The following is a 21,686-nucleotide window of genomic DNA, read 5'->3' on the forward strand; positions in this document are numbered from 1 at the left end:
TTGCCTGTCTCAGAGCTGAATCTCCCACTTTTTAAAGTAACACTTGGAGTAAACGTGAGCACTGCAGAGACCCCCATTTCTCTATGTCCCATCCGGGTTTTTAACCACCACCCCAACCTGTTCCTGCAGAGGTCAGAGCGTCTGGCTGCAGCTGGATCACCGAGTCCTGGACCATGACTTGCCCAAGAAACCGGGCCCGGCAACTTTGTACTTTGCCGTTAGGTGAGTAATTGTTTCCACAAAGGAAACATTACTACTTGGGTTTGTTTACCACCAAGGGTTTTTGTTTAAAAGAACTGATTACAGATTTGATAAAGGAAATAAATGTCAAAGCGATATATTATTTTTAGAAGGAGACTAAGTCCTGGATAAGTGCCGCTCTCTTTTGTATTTAACTACAAAATAAAGTAGATTGGAACCTGCTACTTTTTAAACTGTTACTAGGACATTGTTCCTAGGGTTTTTTTATTTTGCTTAAAACCCTGTATTTTAAATATCTTATTTGCCTGACTTTAATAGTGCTAAACTTGAATACAGTTTATTTAAACTATCGTACTTACTTTTTCTTGTCTTGTATTTACTTAAGGGTTGTCTGTACTTGAAAGAGATTGCTGATGGCTTCTTTGCTCACACAGCTTAAGCCGGTCCCCAGGAGAGAACAAAATCCCTGGCAAATTGATGATTTTTGGCCATCGTAATTGCGTTACTTTAGGGCTTTTGCTGGCAAAGCTCTGCTGGTTAAAGGGCCTGGAACAAAAAAAAACCATGTCCTGCGAGACAGAGCTGTGCTGGCAGAAAAGACCAAGCATCAGATTCTTAATATTGTTGGAGTTTTTGTTTCCCTTACAGTCTATGAGGGAAATGAGAGCAGACTGACCTCATTTGCTTTTCATATCTCAGTAAATTTATGCCTTGTGTGCTTAATTATTTGAAGCACTTCCAAGGCAGAGCCTCTTGTGTAGTTGTGTTGGTTGGCACCATCGCCTCACGATGTCCTCTACACCCTGGTCATTGAGGGAATGGTTCAAACAAGCGGCTCTTTTTGGTTTTGCTGAATGTGTGCTTATTTGTGATGGACTTCAAAGCTTCTCTTCCCTGCTTTTAACAGAGAGAAAAAAAATAAATTTTAAAAGGGGTGATGGGCTTTTCAGTATATTCACTGTGTTTGATTTGGATCTGAGCGACTAAAATCTATGACTGCCCAAGAAAGCTGTGAAGGCAATCGTTTCCTTGGTTGGGATTAATGCTGTCGGCTTGTGATGTTCATTTTGGCCCTCTGCAAGATGGTCCCCTACAGGACAGGGTGTGCAGAGACCTGGCCAAGAGTTAGCGTGTGAAGAGTTGGCTTAGAAAGATCAACTTCTAGAAGTTAATTTTAAGCCTGATTGGTCCAGGGTCATGAGATCCAAACCAAGCAATTTGGAGCCAAGGAGGTGGGCAGTAAGCGAGAAGCAGAGCAGGAGGAGGAGGATAGAGAAATAATTAGCAATATAGAAACTATCTGATCCATAGAAAAAAAGATATTCCAGCAGAAAAGCCACTTCAAAATCTGAAGCTCTCTTTCTTACAACTTTTTGGGTAAGTAAACGACTCCAGGCCTTTGCTTTGTGGCATATGCCTTGGATGGTTAGTTCAGACACTTATCTCATGTGAACACATTTGCCTTGTCATAGCCTATTCCTTAATTAAACTCCCACAAGAGCAGCCAAAATACATAGTTGCAGCTGTGTGTGCCTGTGGCTGGAACAGAAAAGCGTAGTCAGGCATGGGGCAAGTGGCATGGAGGGGCTGGGCAGAGAGCTCCAGCACTTGGTGCTCATTCCCCTGGGCTGGACAGCGGCTGTGCACGACGTGACAGCGGTGGATGCTGCTGCAGGGGCAGGGCTGGGCAAGCCCTCCTGCACCGGCCATGCCTTCTGCGTGCTTGAGATAGGTTCAACCGTGAATAGAATAAGTATGGCTTCAGTGTCACTTTCATTTGAGATGCAAGTATGACAAGGCAGGGCACTGAGCTGCTGTTCTCGTAACAAGTGGCAAATGTGCAACAGCCTCAGTTCTCAGTATCTATCAACACTGCACTGCAGTTTCCAGTAGCAATACTGGAAATGGAGGTGATCCCCAGGTACCTTGTTATGACCCTCCTTTTGTTCGTAACTCCTTGGCCATGAGCTTTTGCTGTTCAGTTAATGAAACACGTCATAATCCTTTCAGATTTTATTTTTCTTCAGATGGCATAAACTCAATCCAGTCATGTAAATTTTCTTATGGTACGCGCAGCTGGTGAAGAGCTCTATAATGCAGATTTAGGACGTATAAAAGTGTCATTCTAGTTTCAATCATGCTGCCAGCATCAGGAATAAAAGCAGAACATACACTTCATGGTGTTCCCAAGCTGCCTGTCATCCCCTGAACATCCTTATCGCTGTGGTCCAGTATTCCTTATCTGTACTGTGGTGATAAGAGCGTACAGCTTGTACCACAGAAGAAATAGAGCAGGCAGACCTTGCTGGGGCAGGGGGCAACGCCTCCCCAGTGCCTTCTCCCTAACTCCATAAATCCTACGGTCTCCTGCTCCGTACGAGCAGCAACTGGGAGCTACCTCTCTTCAGAGCCAAGGGTACCATCCTGCTTGTGAGGATGTTGGCCATGTCTGACTCTTAGCTGAGAGAAACTGCAAGTGCAAATGATGTCATTAGTTGAGAAGAATCACCTTTTTAGTGCAGCAGAGCGTGGAAGGCTTTAGCAGGCTGAGTAAAGTCCATGCTATGAAAGGCTGGTCTGGAAGCAGGTTGGGAAAGGATATGAAGAGAGAGGCTCCTGCCTTCTGATGCTCTGCATTTCTGGAGGGAAGCACTTATATGTATTTAAAGTGAAGTTTAGCAAAGCTATTGGAAAAAAAACTATACCAGGTGTGATCAAGAGAGGGTGGAAATATCTGTGGCTTCTACAATTCTTAGTGAAAGGTGAGTCATGGAAATGTAAAATAGCCTTTCAAAGGTCTGGGGCAGGCTGCTGGGCTTGGGTCTGCCCCTTGGACAGGCTGCATGCCTGTAAAATGGGTAAATTATCTCTTTATCCTGCTGAGGCATACTGGGGAGTGCTTTAAAGTTAATTTGATGGAACATGCTATAGGAATGCAAAATATTAAAGCAATTACTATTTAATGTATTGCTTGTCTCAAGTCACGGCGTAAATACTGCAGACATTCCTAACAAGTGCAGCAGGTGCTAGCCTTACAGCTTCCTACCACGCGCTCCTGCTGCTGCTGTGGACTTCTCCTAATGTCTTGCATATCATCAAGACAAAGAGACCCATGGCTGGAGCTGGAGGCTGTGAGGAGTGCCATGGGGCTGTGGGAGGGATTGGCCTGGTTCTGATGAACACAGTGGGCTGCGTACCTTATGGTGGCCATCCAACCCTCCTGCTATCAGAGGCAAGATGTTGAGAAGGCCTGGTGTGGTCTGTGCTGCTGGGGCAGTGGTGGTGGTGGCCCAGGTCTTTGCTTGGCTGCAAAACAGTGTGCCCTCTGTCTAGCATCAGGTGGGAGAGTCTGGACCCAATGCATTCATCCCCTGTAAAGAGCTGAAGCACAGGTATCCTACCTCCAGATCCAGCTAAAGGAGGATTGACAGGACCACATTCACACAAATTTGTCTCTTTAAACTGACTTGGCAGTTCTGCGCTCATCAAATTATAGATGTGTCTTCTCCACACCATTTAATGCATCTCAGCACTGTTTGGTTTGATGCCCTGAGTGAGTCAGAGAAGCGCACGGACAGGTTTTGTGTGATTTTGCAGAGTGCCAGTGGCATACGTGATGTTTTGGTGTAGCTCTATAACAAACTGGGACCCATCTGCTAACCTTAGCAGGGGCACAGTAACCAGTAATGGCATCGTTTTTGTTCATGTGCGCCTCCGATGCACCTACAGCCCTGGGAAGAGGAAGCCAGGGCTGGGCCGGGATAGATGTCATTGCGATAGATGTACCTGATGGGATAGAGCCGACCCCAGTGTGTTCCTTTTGTGTGGTTTTGCCTGTCTCTGTTTGCTTGGAGCAAAGTTAATGGTGCTCAGGCGGTGGCTGCTTTCTCCTCCTGGGAGAAAGACGGTCTTGTGGGGCTGCCAGCTCCTCTCCTCCACAGCGCTGAGCAGGCTTCCCGACCTGCAACATGCCCTTTGGAGTTACTTTTTCCACTTCTGGGTTTTTATCTGCATAGGAGGGATGGGCTTTGCTGCTGTAACATTCGACAGGGTTTTCAAATGACATGAAAAGTCATCAGATATCTATAATCTATTGAACAAGGAGCTTGTCATTCCCTGTGTGGTGTCGGCTCGTGCTTTTCTGCTTCTTCCCTCCTAATAGGCAGGAAATTAAGTGCAGTAGCTCATAGTTCCTCTGTGCTACTTTATTACTAAAGAACAAAACATTGAGGAAACAAAATGATTTGGGAGGAAGATGAAACCTGTAAAGAAAGTAACTGGGTTTTTTTTTTCCATAATTTTCAGGTTCTACATTGAAAGCATTTCCTTTCTCAAGGACAAAACTACGGTCGAGTTGTTCTTTCTGAATGCCAAGTCCTGTGTGCACCAGGTAAGCCCCAGTGTTCCTCTGGAGCTCCTTGTTGTGCATCTCCCGTTTATTGCTCCTCTGCCACCTACATGGTCCTGCAAGCTTGCTAGGAACTGCATCTAATTTCTAGATCTTATCAAAGTATTAAAACCTCAGCATGCTTTCCTGATGCTCCAAGCAAATGGATAAGGATGATGATGGTTTCCTTGACCTGTTTTCACAGCCCTGCTGTGTGCTTAGTGTACTAGAATAAATCTTAAATACTCAAAAGCTTTTAAGTTGTTTGAAATCTGGGTTTAACTTTGCGGGCAGGCTCTGTCTCAGTGGCATATCCTTCTATATACTGCATAGTAAACGCTCAAGGCAAGCAGCTCTTTACTGATCTCAGGTCAAACTTGCCTCAAGAATGAAAGCCTTGTGAAGAAGGTTTTATGCTGTGAACTTGGTTCCTAGTCCTCTGATTTCCTGCCTTAATTCAGTGCAGCAGTAAAGTAATAAACCCTATGAAGTAGTAATCAAAACCAGTTATTAAAATACTTTTTATATTTACTCTCTGGTTAAGAAGCTTTCACTGTTTTCTTAAAACGTTTGATTTGGTAGAACATATTTTTTAAAGTTGCTTCATGATATAGTAGCCCAAATCTTAAAAAATAAGGTTGATCCGCTGCAGATTTGTCATGGTCTGAAGAAGGGGTGGTGTTTCAGCTGCCTTTGGTGTGCCCCTAATAACCAGTTGTGCAATAGCAGCTGCAGTTCAATGAACTTTACTCCAGCAGTGCCTGATGTTTCTGGGATTTTCCAGTTGATGTCAAACTTGAGTATCTGGGGGTTTTTGCCTTTTTTTTTTTTTAACTCTCATTTCAATCAGTCTAAAAGGGTTACTTGGTTCTTACAACATTTTCTTGGAAGACAACCGTGTATCATTAGCTGGTGGTGGAGCTTGGTGTAGCTGGCCAAAGTTTCCACCTTTAATATGCTTCATATTTTAGAGGATTCTTATTCAGTATCCAGTATTTGTTATTTTATGGTGGGATCAGAAACCTGACATGAAAGTGGTTAATGGCAAAGTTGTGACTGCTTTGTACAGGAATTGCTTTCTGGAAGAGTGGAGGAAATTGGGACCTTTTTACAACATGCTAGAGTTTTAAAGATGTTTGAAGAACTTGGGGCCTTGCTGGTTAAAATTAATAAAAAGCAAATCTCCATTTGGCATGTCTGCCATTTTAAATGAAGGGTCTTGGCAACTTGTAGTCATCCTTTCAGGGAAAACTGGAGCACTTTAAACAGTGCAAATAATTTTGGAATTGGAAGATGGATCTGGTTTTAGGGTGGAACGTGAAAACGCCACTGCTATTGAACAAATGCTGCCAACATCAAAACATTTGCTGCAAGTATGTGTTTATGGATATGCATAAAGCATAAGAGAAAGCAAAGGAAGACAGATGCATAAAAAACCTTCCCTCACTGATCATAGGCATGCATGTCATCAAACCAACAAGGGGAGTCCCTTCTGGCCTGCATAAATATTGTTATTCAAGCAGCATAACTTCGTATTACTGAAATGCTGTGCTGACAGCACGTGAAGTGCTGATGATGCGCAGACTGCGCATCGTCCAGTTGAGTTCAGGGCTTCGGGAGTTGGGAGAGGTTTGAATGAAGGCTGGTTCCTACTTTTTCCCCCGATGGCTTGCAAGGTGTGTGCTCTAATTGGTAGCAACCCAAAGTTCCGGCTTCCCTGTTCCTGCAAGCAAAACTGCCAGAAGCAAGGAGGGTTTTCTGTTGTGTCCAGTTTCTGTGGGCAGTGGAGGGATGAGGAGCATTGCTTCCTCCCAAGAGAAGGATCTCTGTGGGCAGCGCCAAGCGATTCAGCACGTAACGAAAGCAGAGAGCCCCTGCTCTGCCTGCAGCACTTTCTGTGCTGGGCGGCTTCGCAGCCCGGTTTCAGTAGAAGCCTGCGCTTTGGCAGAAGCCAGGTTGTTTACTTTTGAGATACATTTGGTCCGGTAGCTTTTAACCTTCAAATTAGGTCTTTTCAAAATATTTTATCATACGAGGTAAACTTATGGTCAGTCTCTAGATTTCAAGAAGTTCACGAAGCGCACATGGGACCAATTCTCACATTTAAGCCCATGGGATGCGGACAAGAGGATGTGCAGAGGCACCTCGGATGCTCTCGCGCAGTGTGTATGCTCCTGGCTCCTGCCAGGCTCCGTCGTGCTGCGGGGAAGGAGGTGCAGGATGCAAGACGGACAGTGTTGGCTCCTGAATTTGAGCAGATCCCTAGCTCCAGTGAAGCAAGTGGCTGATGCTTGCTGATGACAGCAAGGAATGTTCCCTGGCATTTCTCAGTTCTTAATCCATCTCGGGGAGGTTAGACCTGCCTCAGCTTAGCTTTTCTCTTTTTTTATTTTCCTTCCCTTCCCTTGCTGCATGAGTGAGGAAACCCCAGTGTCTTAAAAAGCAGCAACCTACAGCCAGCCCGCGTGCTCTGGGATGCTCCCCAATGCACAAGGTGTGCTGGAGGATGCCCTGCTGGGGCCGTATCCCAACCTGGATCTTTGCATGAAGCTTCTGCTCTGTGTGGGCCAGGAATGTGGCTCAGAGGAAAAATGCTGCAACAGTGGGGTGTGAGACGACCTGTGGGGATAAGATTGCTTAAAAGCCAGTCATGTTTTTTTGCTTTCACAAAGCTGTTTCCAAAGATTTCACAGTACCTTGTTCCCCACAGGGGACACAGTAGGTGGAAGAGCCCAAACCCAGAGCAGTGCACAGAGGTCTGATGCTTGAAGGAGTTTGTGTCTTAGACATTCCTGAGCGCTGGCATGTGTTGACAGCAGAGCAGTGTGTAGGTGCACATGCTTAAATGGCTTGTGTGCTTTAAAGGAAAATTATGCTTTCCTGAGCAGAGGGTGAGAGGGTGATGTTGGCCTGCGTACGAGATGGTGCGTGTTGGGACTCCAGCCGGTGTGTAGGACATACCACGAGAGCCAACCGAAGGCTTGGGCAAATACAGCCAGTGCGTCGGCGAAGCTTCGTGCCAGTCCCTCCTCTGGAAGGGATTTATCCATGGCTTACAAAGTTCAGAGGCTGCATCACAAATGTATTTACAGTATTCTTTGAGAGATCTGCAGACAATCCTGCATGTGAAATACTGTAAGTGGCTGTATCTAACCACAGAGAATGGTATCTCCTGTGTTGGCCATCTTGCCCCAGATGACTCCAGAGAGGTTTTACTCCCAACTGAAAAAAAATTCAGAATAAATAATATAACATATCAAGCATATTAATAATTATATAAAATATTACAAAATATAATAAATTCAAAAAAAATAATGGGGAAAAAACCCTCCATAAAATTTCTGAAAACAGAGAAGGCTAGCTTGGTGCTGTGTACCGCGTAGCCACGCTGCTCTTTCTTACCTTTCAACTCCACATTCTTTCCTGCAAATCTCTGTTCATTTCTGCAAATCTGGTACCACTTTCCCTGCCAAGGGTTGGAGGAATCTGGGACTTGTACATTTTGCAATTTCTGTAGACATTTTGGCAAGGGAGAGACAAGACAGACAATAAAATCTCTGCTGCCAAAAATGTATTTCTTTCTACTCGCCACCCACTCCCCCGCCTCCATGCTCTTTTATACAGTCAAAGCTCCTTTGTGCTTCTGGGACCTTTGCTGCCGCACCCCAGGTTTGTGCATCCTCTGTGACCTGTGTTGTTCTCTGTGCAGCCGCCCTCTGCTTTGCCCTCAGCACCTGGGAGCCGGGGGGGTCCCCTTTGCCCAAAGCACAAGAGGGCTGAGACCTTATTTCTACTTTAGCAGATCATGTTTTAGCAGCATTATATTTCTGCACTCAGTGCAAAGAATCGCTGAGCATGAGGTGTCCGTGGCTGCTCCTTTTCACTGCGCACCTATCTTAACCCATCACCTCACTGGCATCTTCCTTCTGCACAGTGTAACGTAACACTGCTTTACACGCCTAGAGAATAAACTTCCTCTGATGGATTTGCCAACACGACTCATTCAGCATTTGCTGGCCTTGCCCTCTCCATGTCTCCTTGCATATGAACTGAACGCAACGTTTGCTGTTCCACTAAGAGCGCCGGTGTTTCCTCACCGCTGGTGCGTGCATAAACCTTGGCCTTCAGCCCATAAAACAAACACTGCCAGTGCTCTTGCCCTACCCTCCTTTCATGTTGAGCTGCCCATTTTTTCCCCTGGTCTGATGCTGCAGTCCCCAGGCCCTCTCGGTCCTGTGTGGTCCGGCCAGCTGCCTGGCTCCCGCTCTCCAGCATCCACGCTTTTTGCGTTGGAGCTTGGAGAAGCAGTATCTGCTGCCAGGAACAGCTTGGCCCACTGAGCAGGACGTGGGAGCTGGTAAAACTTAGATCTCCAGGTCTATGGAAGGGCCTCCCAGTGACTTAGTTATAGGCTTGTTTATCTACATGTATTTTGGGAGAACGCAATGGCTGGAAGGATGCTTTGTGTATGTCTGGGCTCTGTTTTCCTATGTGCCTCTCTTTTTCAAGGCTTTGAGAACTGCTGCCTGAAAACTTTCAGTGGTGACAACTTCAATTTAAAAGCTTTCTCTCCTGTCACTGGCTGTAAGAAGCTGGATTTAGATTTATAGTGATCTCTGAAATCTGCTGTACAGCTGGAATTTAAAATAGTGAAAACCTAGCACTTAGTTTCAGGTGAAATGGGTCTCTCAGCATTGTGTTTGCACAGGGATGGGGAGCTTTGTAACATGTTCAGGGTGTTATTGCACAGCCCATGACCATAGCTGGAATACTTCTAAGGATGTGGGTCAGAACTGGTCATGCACATGTTAATGATAAATTTGGAAAGATAAATTAGTCTTTTTCTTCTTTCAGAACAACCAAGTTTGAAAAAATAACACCCTACTTGGCTAGCGAAGCGCTGTCAAGTTTATTATGCATTAGAGCTAACCTCCATATAGCTCTGCAGCCATACGGTTGACTCTTTGCCAGTCCTTCAAATACGTTCTGTAAACTAAGATCTTGGTCAAGCTGGCCGTGTTCCCCTTTTCCTCTCTATATTTGGGTGTCGGGGGGTGGGGTGGGTATTTATTTAATTTACAATTTTTTTCAAGGACTTGCAAGAATTGCTTTAAAAAAAAGGAAAAAAAATAAGTTAAAGGAAATGGAATTTTTCAGAGGAGTCTGTAACCATGATGGCTTTGTGAACGGCAGTGCTTGTGAGCACTTGGCAGGCTGAAGACCAGTGCTTACCAAGAAGAGCTGTTAAAACAGACCCCTGGTGTGAACATAAAGTCTGGCTGACTTCCAGCTTGTGGAGAGCAGAGTGGTCATATATCAGAACTCTCGAAAGTTTTATAACAGATATTTCCTAATTCTCCCCCATCTCTAGGGAGAGGGGAGCATTCCCATACAGCCTCATAACATGGAGTAGTCTGATCCTAGCCAAGGCTATTAAAAATGCTCTGTCCAGTGCCTGTATTTGCTGTCTGCTCCTGAGGATGGCACGTGTAAAGCCCAGGATGAGGATCGGCAGGACCAGCTGGCCTTCTGCACTTTAGGGCTGTTATCTTCCATGGGTGCTGACAGCCACCTCCATGGCCCAAACCCCCCAGCAGCACGTCCACAGATGAGAAGGATGGAGCATAGTTATACCTGTGAACAAAATGTGACAGGAGGAGGAGGCAGGACCCTTATGCTGATGTAAGCTGGCAGATCCATGGGGCCCCCCTACTCATTACCTCATGAGACCTCACACAAGGCTGCGCTGGTGGCTTCGGAGGGACTTGGTCACGGTGTGGGTATAGTCAAGGGACTCCCCACAACACCTCTGAGAGCGGTGGAGGTTGGTCCAAGGCTGCCTGCTGTAAAGGGTGATGGTGCCCCAGGGACCTGTAGAGGCTCTTGCCAGGGGAGGTGCAGGTTGGGTTGCAGCTGGGCTGGCCCATTGCATATGAAGGCTTCGTTGGTTTGCAGCCAAAGTTTCATACCTTGGATCTCTTGACGTAGTCGCCTCCTGCTGGGTCTAACTACTGGCGTTAATTGTGATGGAGAGTTTTGCACCTTTGATCTCCTGGCCACAGGGCAAAGATGCTGTGACAGCTCAGCCAGTTCTGTTATTGGTGCGTGTTGGGTATCTCACCGTGGTGCTGTGGTAGGAAAGCGAAAGGCTGTGATTATATGTTAAGTCTAACGACGCTTGCCATACAGCCTGGCTTGCAAACAGGGAAGTCTTCATGTCGTTCCCCCATTCTCTGTTTTTACTCTTGTATTAAGGCAAAAAAAAGCAGCACTAAATGTGCTCCTGTTGCACTGAACTGTGTAGACAAGTCTCAGAGTAGCTGCTGCTTTCCCTGGAGTTTCATCCAAGTGTTGGCTGAAGCACAAAACGTGGGCAAGGGAGATGGATGAGGGTGACTGGCAGAGATGGCAAAATAAAGGGTGTAACAGAGAAACCTGAAGCTTTTGCTCACCATGAGGCACTACCAGCTTTTTTTTTTTTTGGCTGGGTTGACCTAAGTCGCTGAGGTGGGAAGCAGCAGGTCCTGCCTGGAGAGAGCTGTGGTGGCTGCTGCATGTGCACTGAGCTGTGTTCGGTCTCAGGTTGTGCGCGCTCTCATGTGGGTAGGAAGGGCTGTTGGGCCTAATGGATGAAATGGAAGATGTCATGGACCATCTAAATGCTGTGAAGCAGCCGTGAGGTATCCTGAGCTACCCAGGCTATGTTCCCTGTGGGGTAAATGCAGCATGAGTGCAAATCTGAAGTGCCCTTTTGAGGAGGGTCGGAAGCACCAGCCTTTAATTTGCTCCTGTAAGGGCTGGTATTCTGCATCTCCTCTGGTTTAGTGCTTTACTTTCCCTCCCTCGTCTGCTGGAGGCAGGCGCTTGCTTTGCTGTGTTTTTTCTCAGCCCAGTGTTTCTACCTTTGGGAAACTGGTCCCAGCTGAGATGCTCAGCAAAGTTTGGAGTGTCTGATGCAGGGTGGGATGGGGTGTCTGGTGCATTGCAGGACAGCGTGAACAGTGGGTGACACTACTGGGATTGAGATGTAGGTGCGAATGCTGGTGATCAGGACAGGCACTTTAAAGTTGAGGGTTATTGGTTTCTGCCGTTGTTTGCCTCCTTGGTGAAATTACACAGTACAACAGAGCGAGTTGTTGAATTTGCCTGACCTAGTTCCTCCCGTGCTGCTCTGCTTGTCATGTAACAGGTTGTGGCCAACAACCCCTCCCGAGCCCATCCCAGGAGCTCAGGCTGCCTTGTGCAGTCTCTGCTCTCAAAGAAGCCGTCAATGCTGAAAAGCTGCTGAGCTTTCTGCACCGCAGGGACCTGCCTTTGCATCCTCTGGCTGTCAGGACACATCGCGGGGATACCGCATCCCTTGCGGGAAGTCATGGCAGTGCTGGGTAAGGGTGCGGACGCTGGCATTGCTTTCTTCACCTGTGCTGGGTCCACACCCAACTAATTGCCTCCCGTGGTTTGAACATCTTGTTGTACACATTTGGGTCCTTCTTTTTCCTCTGACTAATTGCACCCTTCTTTTTCACAGCTTTTTTAATCACTTTTCAGTAATCACAGCCAATTATATTCAATATTGTGGCTCTCTTGAGGCTATTCAATCATAGCGTGTGTATTTGGGGGTGTCTTTGGTTAATAAAATTTTTTTTAAGGGGTTGGTTAGAGGGAAGAGTTGTGTTAGTACCTCAGCTCTCAAATCTCCACATGAAATGTTTTTGCTGTCAGTCTTCAACCTCTGGAGGCTACATGTGCTTGGAAGAAATGGTATCAGTTTTCATTTCTTGTTCTGGCTCTGAAGAGTTAAACATGCCAGTTCCTGCGTTGCTGCTTTTTTAAATCCACTTTAATCTGAGTTTACAGTCTGAAGATTTGCTTAGCACAGTTAATGCTCATCTGACTGTCTTCATTCTTCATCTGTGTTTTCATCAGGATTTCAGACTTGTATCTCTGTGACAGTAAATTCTAGTGTTGTTGCTGTGTTTAATGAGGGTTCACTGCTCTATTCATGACCAAGCCTTGTGATTTTTATCACATTTGTAAGTCTATGTCTGTGCAGCAAAGGACTTGAGCCCCTCTCTGAATTGAGGGCTAAATTCTGCCCATGGGCACAAAAGGCAGGATTTGGTCTTCACTAGCTGCTGAGATAGTGACCTGTTCCTGCTCTACAGTAATTGCCACCCAGCTGGGACATCTGCTACCATCTTCTATTATTCTGATGTTTGTCAGTATGACAAAAGCCACCACCTGAATCCTCTGGACCAAATGTGGTGTTAGGATAAGCCAGTGGCCTTTTGGAGAGCTACACAAGGGGCTGAATGTGGCTCACTGGTTAAAATGATTGATCCCTGTGCAAACTCTAATTGAAAAATATCAGTTTCATCCCCTCTGGAGCTGCACCCATTAGTCTGTTTAAACTTACCTACATCTAAAATGTACAAGACTTGGATTCCATGATCTGAATTACATCCATCTACTTAACCTCGTGCTAGTGATCTTGCTCCCACTTGGGATAAATCTAGGAAAACCTTCCATCTTCATCTCAACACGCAGCCGTGAGAGCACTCGCTGCCCTGGCTCCCAGCGCCCCTCCTGCCTGCTCCCTGAAGCCTCTGCTTAAATTACCCTGGCAATTGCAGGTATTCATAATGAATCCTCCTATAGCTGTTTTTCCCCACCTATTTTTGCAATTGGACTTTGCAGTTAAAGCGATGCTAAAACAGACTCCCATCTGCCAGCCTTGAGGGCAGAGGGATGGTTACAAAATCAAAATATTGCCTGAGTGGGAAGAGTCCTGTCTGGGTGATGTCTATCGTTATATGGATTTGTGTTGAGCCAAGGGCTGTCCGAACTCCTTGAGAGCCCAGGGCTGGATTACGTTATAGCAATGGCCAATTGGGGAACCAGATAGCAAATAATGGTATATTATGATGCAGAATAATTCCAGGCTCAAAGGGAATTGTCCGAGAGACTGTCACTTGTATAGTGTTAGATAAAGGCTGTGCTGGGGCTTTAGGATCCCTTGCTTCAAATCCTTGCTCTGCCCCTTAGCTACTGCCGACCTTAGGGGAGTCCCTTCGCCTCCCTGAGTCTCTTTTCTTATTTGATATTTAGTCCCTTTAAAGGGTAGGGATTCTCCTGATTGCTCTTCAGGGCTTTTTTGGTGCAGAGCCTCCCTCAGAGTGGCCCCAGTCTCCTGCCACTGTTCCTGCACGGCAATATGTGATAATTAGGGCTGGTCCACCCTGTTCTGAGATTTGCAACAGCTGGAAAGCTGTGGTGGCTCCCCTGCACCTGGGGTGTCCTGCTTGTCCCCTTGGCTCTGGTCAAGACACCTTCAGTGTCTCGTTTGAGAGAGGTCAGGTTAGGGAGGACCTTCTTACCTGTTCAATCCTCAACACAGCTTCTAAGCAAATGCATTTGAAACTGAGGACATCGGCACAGCAAAACAAGAATGAAACTTCATCAGCTGAAGAAGGCCGGCCCCCTTCAGCCTGTCTGGTCTCCTAAAACCCTAAATTAAGTGGTTTGTGGCATCACACTTAACATTTGTGGCAATGCCATAACAGCCTAGTAAAGTGACCAGAGTTTCTTAACACTTGTATTTAGGACCAAGTAAATAAACATGGAAAAGCAGCCTCCTAATTACTATTGCTAATTAGTTAATGGTTGTGAGGTGCTTTGAAGATGAAAAGCAGAGAGGTGCTCGGTTATTAAGTCCCAAACACGCCTGTAATGCCAGCAGTAGCTATTGCAATGGGTCAGCAGAGACTGGCTGCTGCAGTAGCTGCGGAGCTTTTCTTGGAACCAGCGACAGAGAGAAGAGGGCCTTTGATGTGAGAATTGCATTTGGATAGTTAAATCTCAATGAGTTTCTTGTATGTTTAAAAGGTGATGAGCCCGCATGTAGCTGATTCTGCCTTGGGGCAGGGAGATGGCCTTGATGATGAGCTTTTAAGGTTCCTTCTGGCCCTGTTTTCCCTGATTTTGTGGTCCAGGGACAGCTTTGCTGAACTAGAGCCTGTCTTTCCTGCTGAGCAGAGGTTTCCTGTGATGGCGTTTTCTCATGTCTGGGTTCCCTGCCTGCCGGAGCAGCAGAGCGCGGTGCTGGGTTGACCTGATCTCCCGTAATCCTCCCACTGCCACAGTTGGCCTCAAAGGCTGTTTGAGCAGATGCAATTTAAGCTAAAAAAAAAAAAGGCAGCTCAGATGTGCATGACAAAGACTAACCTCATATGGACCTGGAAGTAACAAACTGCCTTAAAATTGCACCTATGTGAAGAGTTTCTGGGCTGCAATCCTTGCCTTTTTCTCTTAAGCATCAACATGAAAGATCTGAAGGAAGGATGAACTTGAAGCTGTTTTTTTTCCCTCCTAATTTGTGGCTGTGCCCCTCCTCTTCTAATAAAATATGTCTGGGAATGCTTTGGAGACTACTTCTGCATAGCTGTTGCCACACCTGTTGGGAAGGGGAAATTCCTCTTGGTCTGCCGTTACGGAGCAGCCTGGGGGAGCGCTGCTGCTGGAATGTTTCATTGACAAATCTGGCAAAAAAAAAAAACCCAACCCTTTCTTTCCATGAGAATTGAATTATTTGTTTGTTCGCTTTTGAATTTAGTCTCTGTGGACCAGACCTGCAGCTGTGGTAAATTAGCTGAGCTCCAGATGTGCCCTATATATTTCGAGATGTCATTTCCCTGTATCTGTATGCAGTTCTGTAGGTCTTCCTGCTACCCTGGTTTTGGCACTATTTCAGCTTTCGGTCTGCTTTGTCCCCACATTCAGCCAACAGATCCTGGGGACAGAGGATGTGTTAGGATCTCCGTGGCAGGAGGCAGGCATTGTGCCCACTGCCTTCACTTGCAGAAGGTCAATAAGAAAAAAAACCCCTACATTCATGAGCTCAGTTTTGTCCTTTATGTGCTGTGTGCAGGATGCAGTAGGTGTAAGGCGTAGCTGCGATAACCCAAGAGTCCAATTATAAGTGCCTCTCCTTTACTCCTCCAGCATTACTGCTGGTCCCATAAATAGAACCAAGGCCAGGGTTTTTGCTTGTAAGAAATTAACTTTGAAAGTTTGCACTTAAGCTTGCAAGCAGGAAAAAAGGGATCCTGGTGTAGTTTTGCTGTTTTGGAGTTTCTCAGCTGCACACCTCAGAAGTCACAGAGTGTGTAGTGCTGTCGGGACAGGGCTGGTTTTGGAGTGGGGTCAAGACACAGGAGATTTCCAGCTCGGGGTCCACACGGTTTTTCTGACCATTGCACTACACCTCCAGTGTATCTGCAAGAACTGGAGGCTGTAAGATCCAGACTATGTGGGGCAAAGGAAGGTTACTTATGCTGTTCCTGTGATTAAAAAGTATTACTTATCTAGCACCAGGGGGGTGTGTACCACCATCACAACAAAGAACTGCAGTCCCTGCCCTGAGGAGGTGCGGTGCTTCAAGCCATAAAAATACCTCTTGTTCAGCCCTGCCTCCCCGCTTCACGGCAGGTTCTGCGTGTGTGTGTTGCAGCGTGCAGGATCAGGTCGTTGCGGAGTCAGAGGCAATAACGCGAAGCACCGTCCAGTAACGAGCAATAAAAGGCAGATTTGTAAAGAAAACAATGGGGGGGGGGGGGTGGAGAATGGTTTGGGGAAGGAGGAAAGGCACTGCCATCGGGGAGGGGGGGGGAACACACGACACGTGCTTGCAAAAGGGGGTGGCAGCCACGGGGAGGCGGGGAGGGGACTCGGACCCCGCCGCTTTCCTGGAGCGCCGGGACGGGGCGGTGCGGGTGATGCTGCGGGGCGGTGCGGGGAGGGTCCCGGCGGCGGTGCCGCTGCGAGGCGGGGCGCGCAGCCTTCACGTTCCGCTCTTCCCCTGCACAGGGACAGATCGAAGTGGAAAGTGAGACCGTCTTCAAGTTGGCAGCCCTGGTGTTGCAGGTAAGCGCCGCTTCCTCCTCCGTTTGGTCGGGTGTTCGGCACCGGCGGCTTGGGCTCGGCTCGGCTCCGTTCTGCCTTTCTGGGTTTTTCCCCTCCCCCTGTGAAGGCAAGACCACGCAGCGCTGTTTATAGTCGCTGCAGCTGCGGGGGGGCCGGGGGTGGGGGGGGGGAAGAAAAGCTGAAAAACTTGGGAGTTGTTTTTCTTACAGACAAGTGAGAGAAATATGTATTTGAGAAATTCTAAATTGGGAGAGTGAAGAGGAAAAACTCCTCAAGGGAAGTCACTTATTTGGGCACATTTCTACCGAATTTATCCTTTATTCTATTTTAAATATGTTTTGGAGATCTGGGAAGTATACGATACTGTAGCTAAATTGGCTATATTATGCCTGTGAATCTTTCTTTCAAAGCATGTATTTTCAATACTTCTGTTATGTTGAAATATACCATCAGTTTTTCCTCTCTCCTTAATCGAGTTTTATTGTACTCAGACTCAAACTCTGATTATTTACCCCTTGCTATGAAATAAAACTTCACCTTTAAAATGTAGGGGTGTTTTCCCTACTGCATTCTCGGTGACAAAACGCTACAGCAAAGCTGCAGTGGCTTGATCTGCCTGAACTGTTGTTTTCATCTCGAGTGAGCGCAATTCCTCTCAACTGCTGACCTGCTCATAAAGCTGACCTTCAGTGGGATGTGGTCGGCCGGAGAGAGAATTTTATTTCACTTCTTGTGCAGTAAAAGTGACATCTGATTTTCAATGTGAAATTCATCCCCATTTTGGAAGCGGTTTTATTTATGGTGTAGGTTGGATAATCTACAGCTGGAAGCGTAAAGAGCTGAGCTCTGTTCTTGAATACATGATACGTGCGGGCAGCCTCCATGCTTTGCACTGAGCGTAAGCGGGGTCAGGATCTGGCCGCGGAGCTGTGGGAGTGGGGAAGTGAACAATGCTGGGAAAATCGAGGACTTTTGAAGAGATCATGTTTTAATTCTGTCACTGTTTTTCAATTGTAGGAAGCTAAAGGGGACTATTCCAGGTAATAACATTTTCCTTTCTAATACTGGTGTGCTTGATGGATGTGTTTTTCTGGGTTGGCATTGTATTGCAAACAATCAAAAACGGGGGTAAAGTCCAGCTGCGAGCAGTGGCTGAAGAAAGTGAAATGTGCTGCTGGGCTGGATAAAATCTGAGTCTGCAGGGTGAGTAACGCCTTTTGTGAGCAGGCTCTGAGTCAAAACAGTTTTTCAGGCCATCCCGCTTTGCTCCCCTCTGCATATGCGGGTGCCAAAGTGGGAGGGGGAGAAAACTCCCACTCTTTCCTACTAGAAAGCCTGTGCTTTGCACTGCGGCTTTGGTCCATCTGGGCAACCTTGCCTGCAACTCTGCCTGTACAGTGGCAGCACGTGTGGAGGGACACGGAGTCCATCAGCTGCCCACGCCAGAGATCAATGAGCCGCTTTCTTCTGCAGCTGCCCCGTGGGGCCTCTCCCTTCCCGCACTTGACCCGACAGTTGTGTTGTAGCCGGTGTGCAACCCGCTTGCTGGGCTTTAGCTGTCTGAAGCTGCATCATCAGACTGTGCTTGCCCTTGGAAATCAATTTTTGCCATGTACTGGTTATGATAACTGGCCACGGGGGGCCGGAGGGAGGACGTGGGGTTGCACTCAAACCTGTTTGAGCCAAGGAAAAGACCTTCAATTAGAAACACCTCACCAAGCAAACAGAAATTCAGAAGGTTGCCTTTGGTCATGTTAATATTTTACTACTTGCTGAGTTTCCATACGGGAGGAGATGTGTGTTTACACTCTAGTTACAACAGCTTTCAAGAATCATGCTTTGAAAATACTCACTGAAGAGCGATGTGCTCAAACGCAGGGAGCATGTCACGTCTGGCTGCCAAAGGCCGCATCAGTGACATGCTTTGCTTTTCCTTCAGCCTGCAGCTGTCAAATAAGTGCCGGTGCTGCTGCTCAAGACCCCTCTTCTCCAAATGCCAGTCCCTTCTGAACACGCTCTGTGTCCTCCTCCTTTTTGTTGGCGTGGTCTCACGCTTGCAGGGAGAAAAAGATGTCCTTGTGATTAAGATCAGCTGGATGGGTTCACTGTACAGACAATTTCTGTTCCTATTCATGCTCTAGACCTGCTTTGTGATCCACAGTGTATTGCTTATAGCTGCAGCGTGCTGCATTTTTCTGTAGAAAGGCTATTCACCTTGCCTGATGTTGCATGGACACCCTAAGATATCCTAAGCTTAACTCAGTTTAGGCACAGATAACCAGAGAACCGCCGCGCTCTGACAAACAGTAACTTGTTAAGCTATAGCAACTGGTGGCACATGCTCTCAATTCTCAAGAAAAAGGGTTAAGGTTATAAACTACCTTTGTGGTGAAAACCTCCGTTACGTGGTTTGAACTTAACAGTGACTCCTTATCGTTTGCCGTAAATAGGTTTCAAAGTATTGCTTCACATGCCCAAGAACCACGTCCGTGGTTATTTTCCGTGCCTCTGTGGACATGTTGCAAGGAGTGGATCGCCTGTGGTTACCTTCAAAAGTATTTAAAGAAAATTGGAGGGAAGAATACTGTGCTACACGAGTGATTTCCCAAGTGCAGCTCTTCTCCTAGCAGTTGCACGAAAATAGCTGCAGCAATTGTTTCCTCTGTTAAACAAAACATATGTTATGCCTCCATAGCAAAGGAGCACGGCCAGCTGTCCCAGGCCCAGTGAGCACACCAGAAGTGAAGGAATTTCATTTTTCATATCACAAGTGGTCATTTGGGCCACTGCTGATAAAGCACTAGCGTAGTTACCAGCGTGTTTGAACAAAGATACTGCAGGACCGGTCTCCGCTGCCAGTTTCACCCGTGATAGAGAGAATACGTCCTTGCAGCGGTGCTGTTTGCGCAGTGCGGTTGCCTCTGTTCGCAGTGTCTTGGGTTTGGCGTGTTCTATGTTCGCTGTCGTTTGGCAATTCCACTTTGAATCACTTTCTGGAATGTGTCTTTGCACCATTTAAGCGTATATGAGAACACACGGGTTAATTTTTTTATATAGGATTAGTGCTGAATGAACACGGGTAAATACAGGAATTGCCTGAAGTCCAAGAGATTAGCTTTCTGGAAATGAAAAACGGGCCAGTCCAGACAATGCTGGTGATCTCTGCCTGGCTGATTTTCCACACACCCCGCAGGGAGCTTTTCCATGGGGATGTGTCCCGTAGCAGGGTCACTGTGCAGCATTGCCCCCAACTTCAGCTGCGAGCAGGCAGGTCAGTACCAGGATCCAAACGCTTCAAACTCCTGCGGCTCTGCAGTAACCCCTTTCCCAATCCACTGCTCAAATTCTCAGATAACGTCTTGATGGCAGAGAGCAGCAATCTCCCGAGAAACACCCTCCCTTACCCCGTGCCGAGTGGGTGAGCACATTCTTTTGAAATCTGTTTATTTTCAGTGAGCAAACCTGATGTGTGGGCGCTCGGAGAAAGTAAAAACTTTTCATTTCTTCGCCTGCACAAAGGTCACTCTGGAGGGACTTTGCAAGCTGGTAGCACTGACAGTGTGAAAGTAGCAGGGTCTTTGGGGTTTAGTCCTTGCAGGTGTTTTGCAGCAGGACCCCAGGGTCTTGGGCTGTTAGGACAAGGGTATGCACCTTATCATTCGGAGAGAGGCTTTATGTAAGATAAACGGCCCAAGTCTCACTCTGAGAGGACCCTGGCTTTTAAGACATCTTGATAAAACTTAAGTACGTGCTTCAAAATTGCACACACAGCATGTCCGTTGCTTATGTGCCTGTTTTGGATGGCTCTGGTTTCTCGGAGGCAGTCTAAAATGACCGCGGGCCACAGGAGGAATGATTAATGAAGATGACAGTGGACCACGATCGGTGTGTAGCTCACTGCACACCCAGTTCCTTTTCCTGTTTGCTGAACTGGTGATCCCAGCTAAGATAACTATCCCCTGTGTGTGATGAAGAGCATGTCACAGGGATGCTCGGTGAGCCGTTCCTCTCCTCTTTGCATGGGACACTGTCGGGGCTGCCAAGGGCAGAGCGGTTCCTCCTGAGAGTCCTGCAGCTGTGATGTTTCCAGCAAATCTGGGGTGCTGCAAGCCTGTGGCTCTCTGCCTTCCTGTGCAACAGCTCAGCATGCTTTGCTCGAGAGGAGGGATGTACCGCTTTGCTCGTGTTTGCTTTTCATGACTCATGTATGGCTGCCAGTTCCCTACTTCCCTTTTTAAACTGAATTCCTACCAGATTTTCTCCAGTTCCTATAATAAGAACCCAAGCAAAGTATTGGTCATTAATAGTAGTTTTGAAACTCTGCGTTAGTTAATTGCTCTCTTCTGCGCTTACATTTGCAAATGAAACAGAAAAAGCTGCAAGCCTAGTTTTACAAAATCTTGTTTATTCAACTCTATGTGAAGGTTCTGAAAAGAGAATTTGATTCAAGTTGCAGCTTCTGGCATTGTTTAGTTTTTGCGGGAAAAAAGGCCATATTCTATTTATTTTAGAAATTTTATTTAAGTTTTAAAGAAAGCTAATATCTTGGCAGGCAAGCAAAATGATAGATCAGTCTGGTAATTATTCATCATATAAATATGCAATACGTTAAGTCCTGCCTCCTTGGGAAATAAATGATTTAGCTGGTTTTAGTTTACAGACTAAGTATCTGCCCTCAAAAATGCTGTGCAATAGTATATAGTATTATTTTTCTTTGTAGCTTGATGAAAGAGATAGTTTGTAACTGAGATGTCCTAAATGCTGTCCTTCTAGCATTAGAAAAATGTTTATTAAAATCAGATTAGCTACAGGAAAGTATTAGCTATATAAGGAAAGTAACTTTTTAAAAAAGTTTGTTTTCTGACTGATAAGCTTGGATCATACTTTCCTCAGTAACACTTCCAGGACTGAAACCCAGCCATGCTCCCTGAAACTTAATTAAATTGCTGGAGGAGGGCTTCCATTTTCTTTAAATAGCTGACACGCAAGATTTTGATTCTGGCCTGTGGGCTGCAGAGATAACTCCCGACTGGTATAACATAACACAGACAAAATAATGAATTCCTGATAGCTGACATGTACGAGGCACCAGGGTTTATCATTACGTGGGTGATAAATGCGGTTTGCAAAAGGAAAAGGTTTGTGTGAAAGAGATCCCTGCAAACTGCAGCTATGG

At 46.5% G+C, this 21,686-nt stretch overlaps 1 protein-coding gene across 8 annotated transcripts in view; it reads left to right on the top strand.

The window, feature by feature from the left end:
* Positions 1-21,686, top strand: part of FRMD4B (FERM domain containing 4B) — a 136,862-nt gene that overhangs the window by 75,858 nt on the left and 39,318 nt on the right. For 7 of the 8 annotated variants that reach the window (XM_075095687.1, XM_075095682.1, XM_075095684.1 and 4 more), the window contains exons 4-7: positions 130-222; positions 4,507-4,591; positions 16,454-16,510; positions 17,528-17,550. In XM_075095687.1, the coding sequence (XP_074951788.1) occupies positions 130-222; positions 4,507-4,591; positions 16,454-16,510; positions 17,528-17,550 (258 nt within the window). The remainder of the gene's footprint in view (positions 1-129; positions 223-4,506; positions 4,592-16,453; positions 16,511-17,527; positions 17,551-21,686) is intronic. The other variant, XM_075095686.1, reaches the window with a different exon arrangement.

This window comes from Phalacrocorax aristotelis, chromosome 6 (assembly GCF_949628215.1).
Source record: "Phalacrocorax aristotelis chromosome 6, bGulAri2.1, whole genome shotgun sequence".
NCBI lineage: Eukaryota > Metazoa > Chordata > Aves > Suliformes > Phalacrocoracidae > Phalacrocorax > Phalacrocorax aristotelis.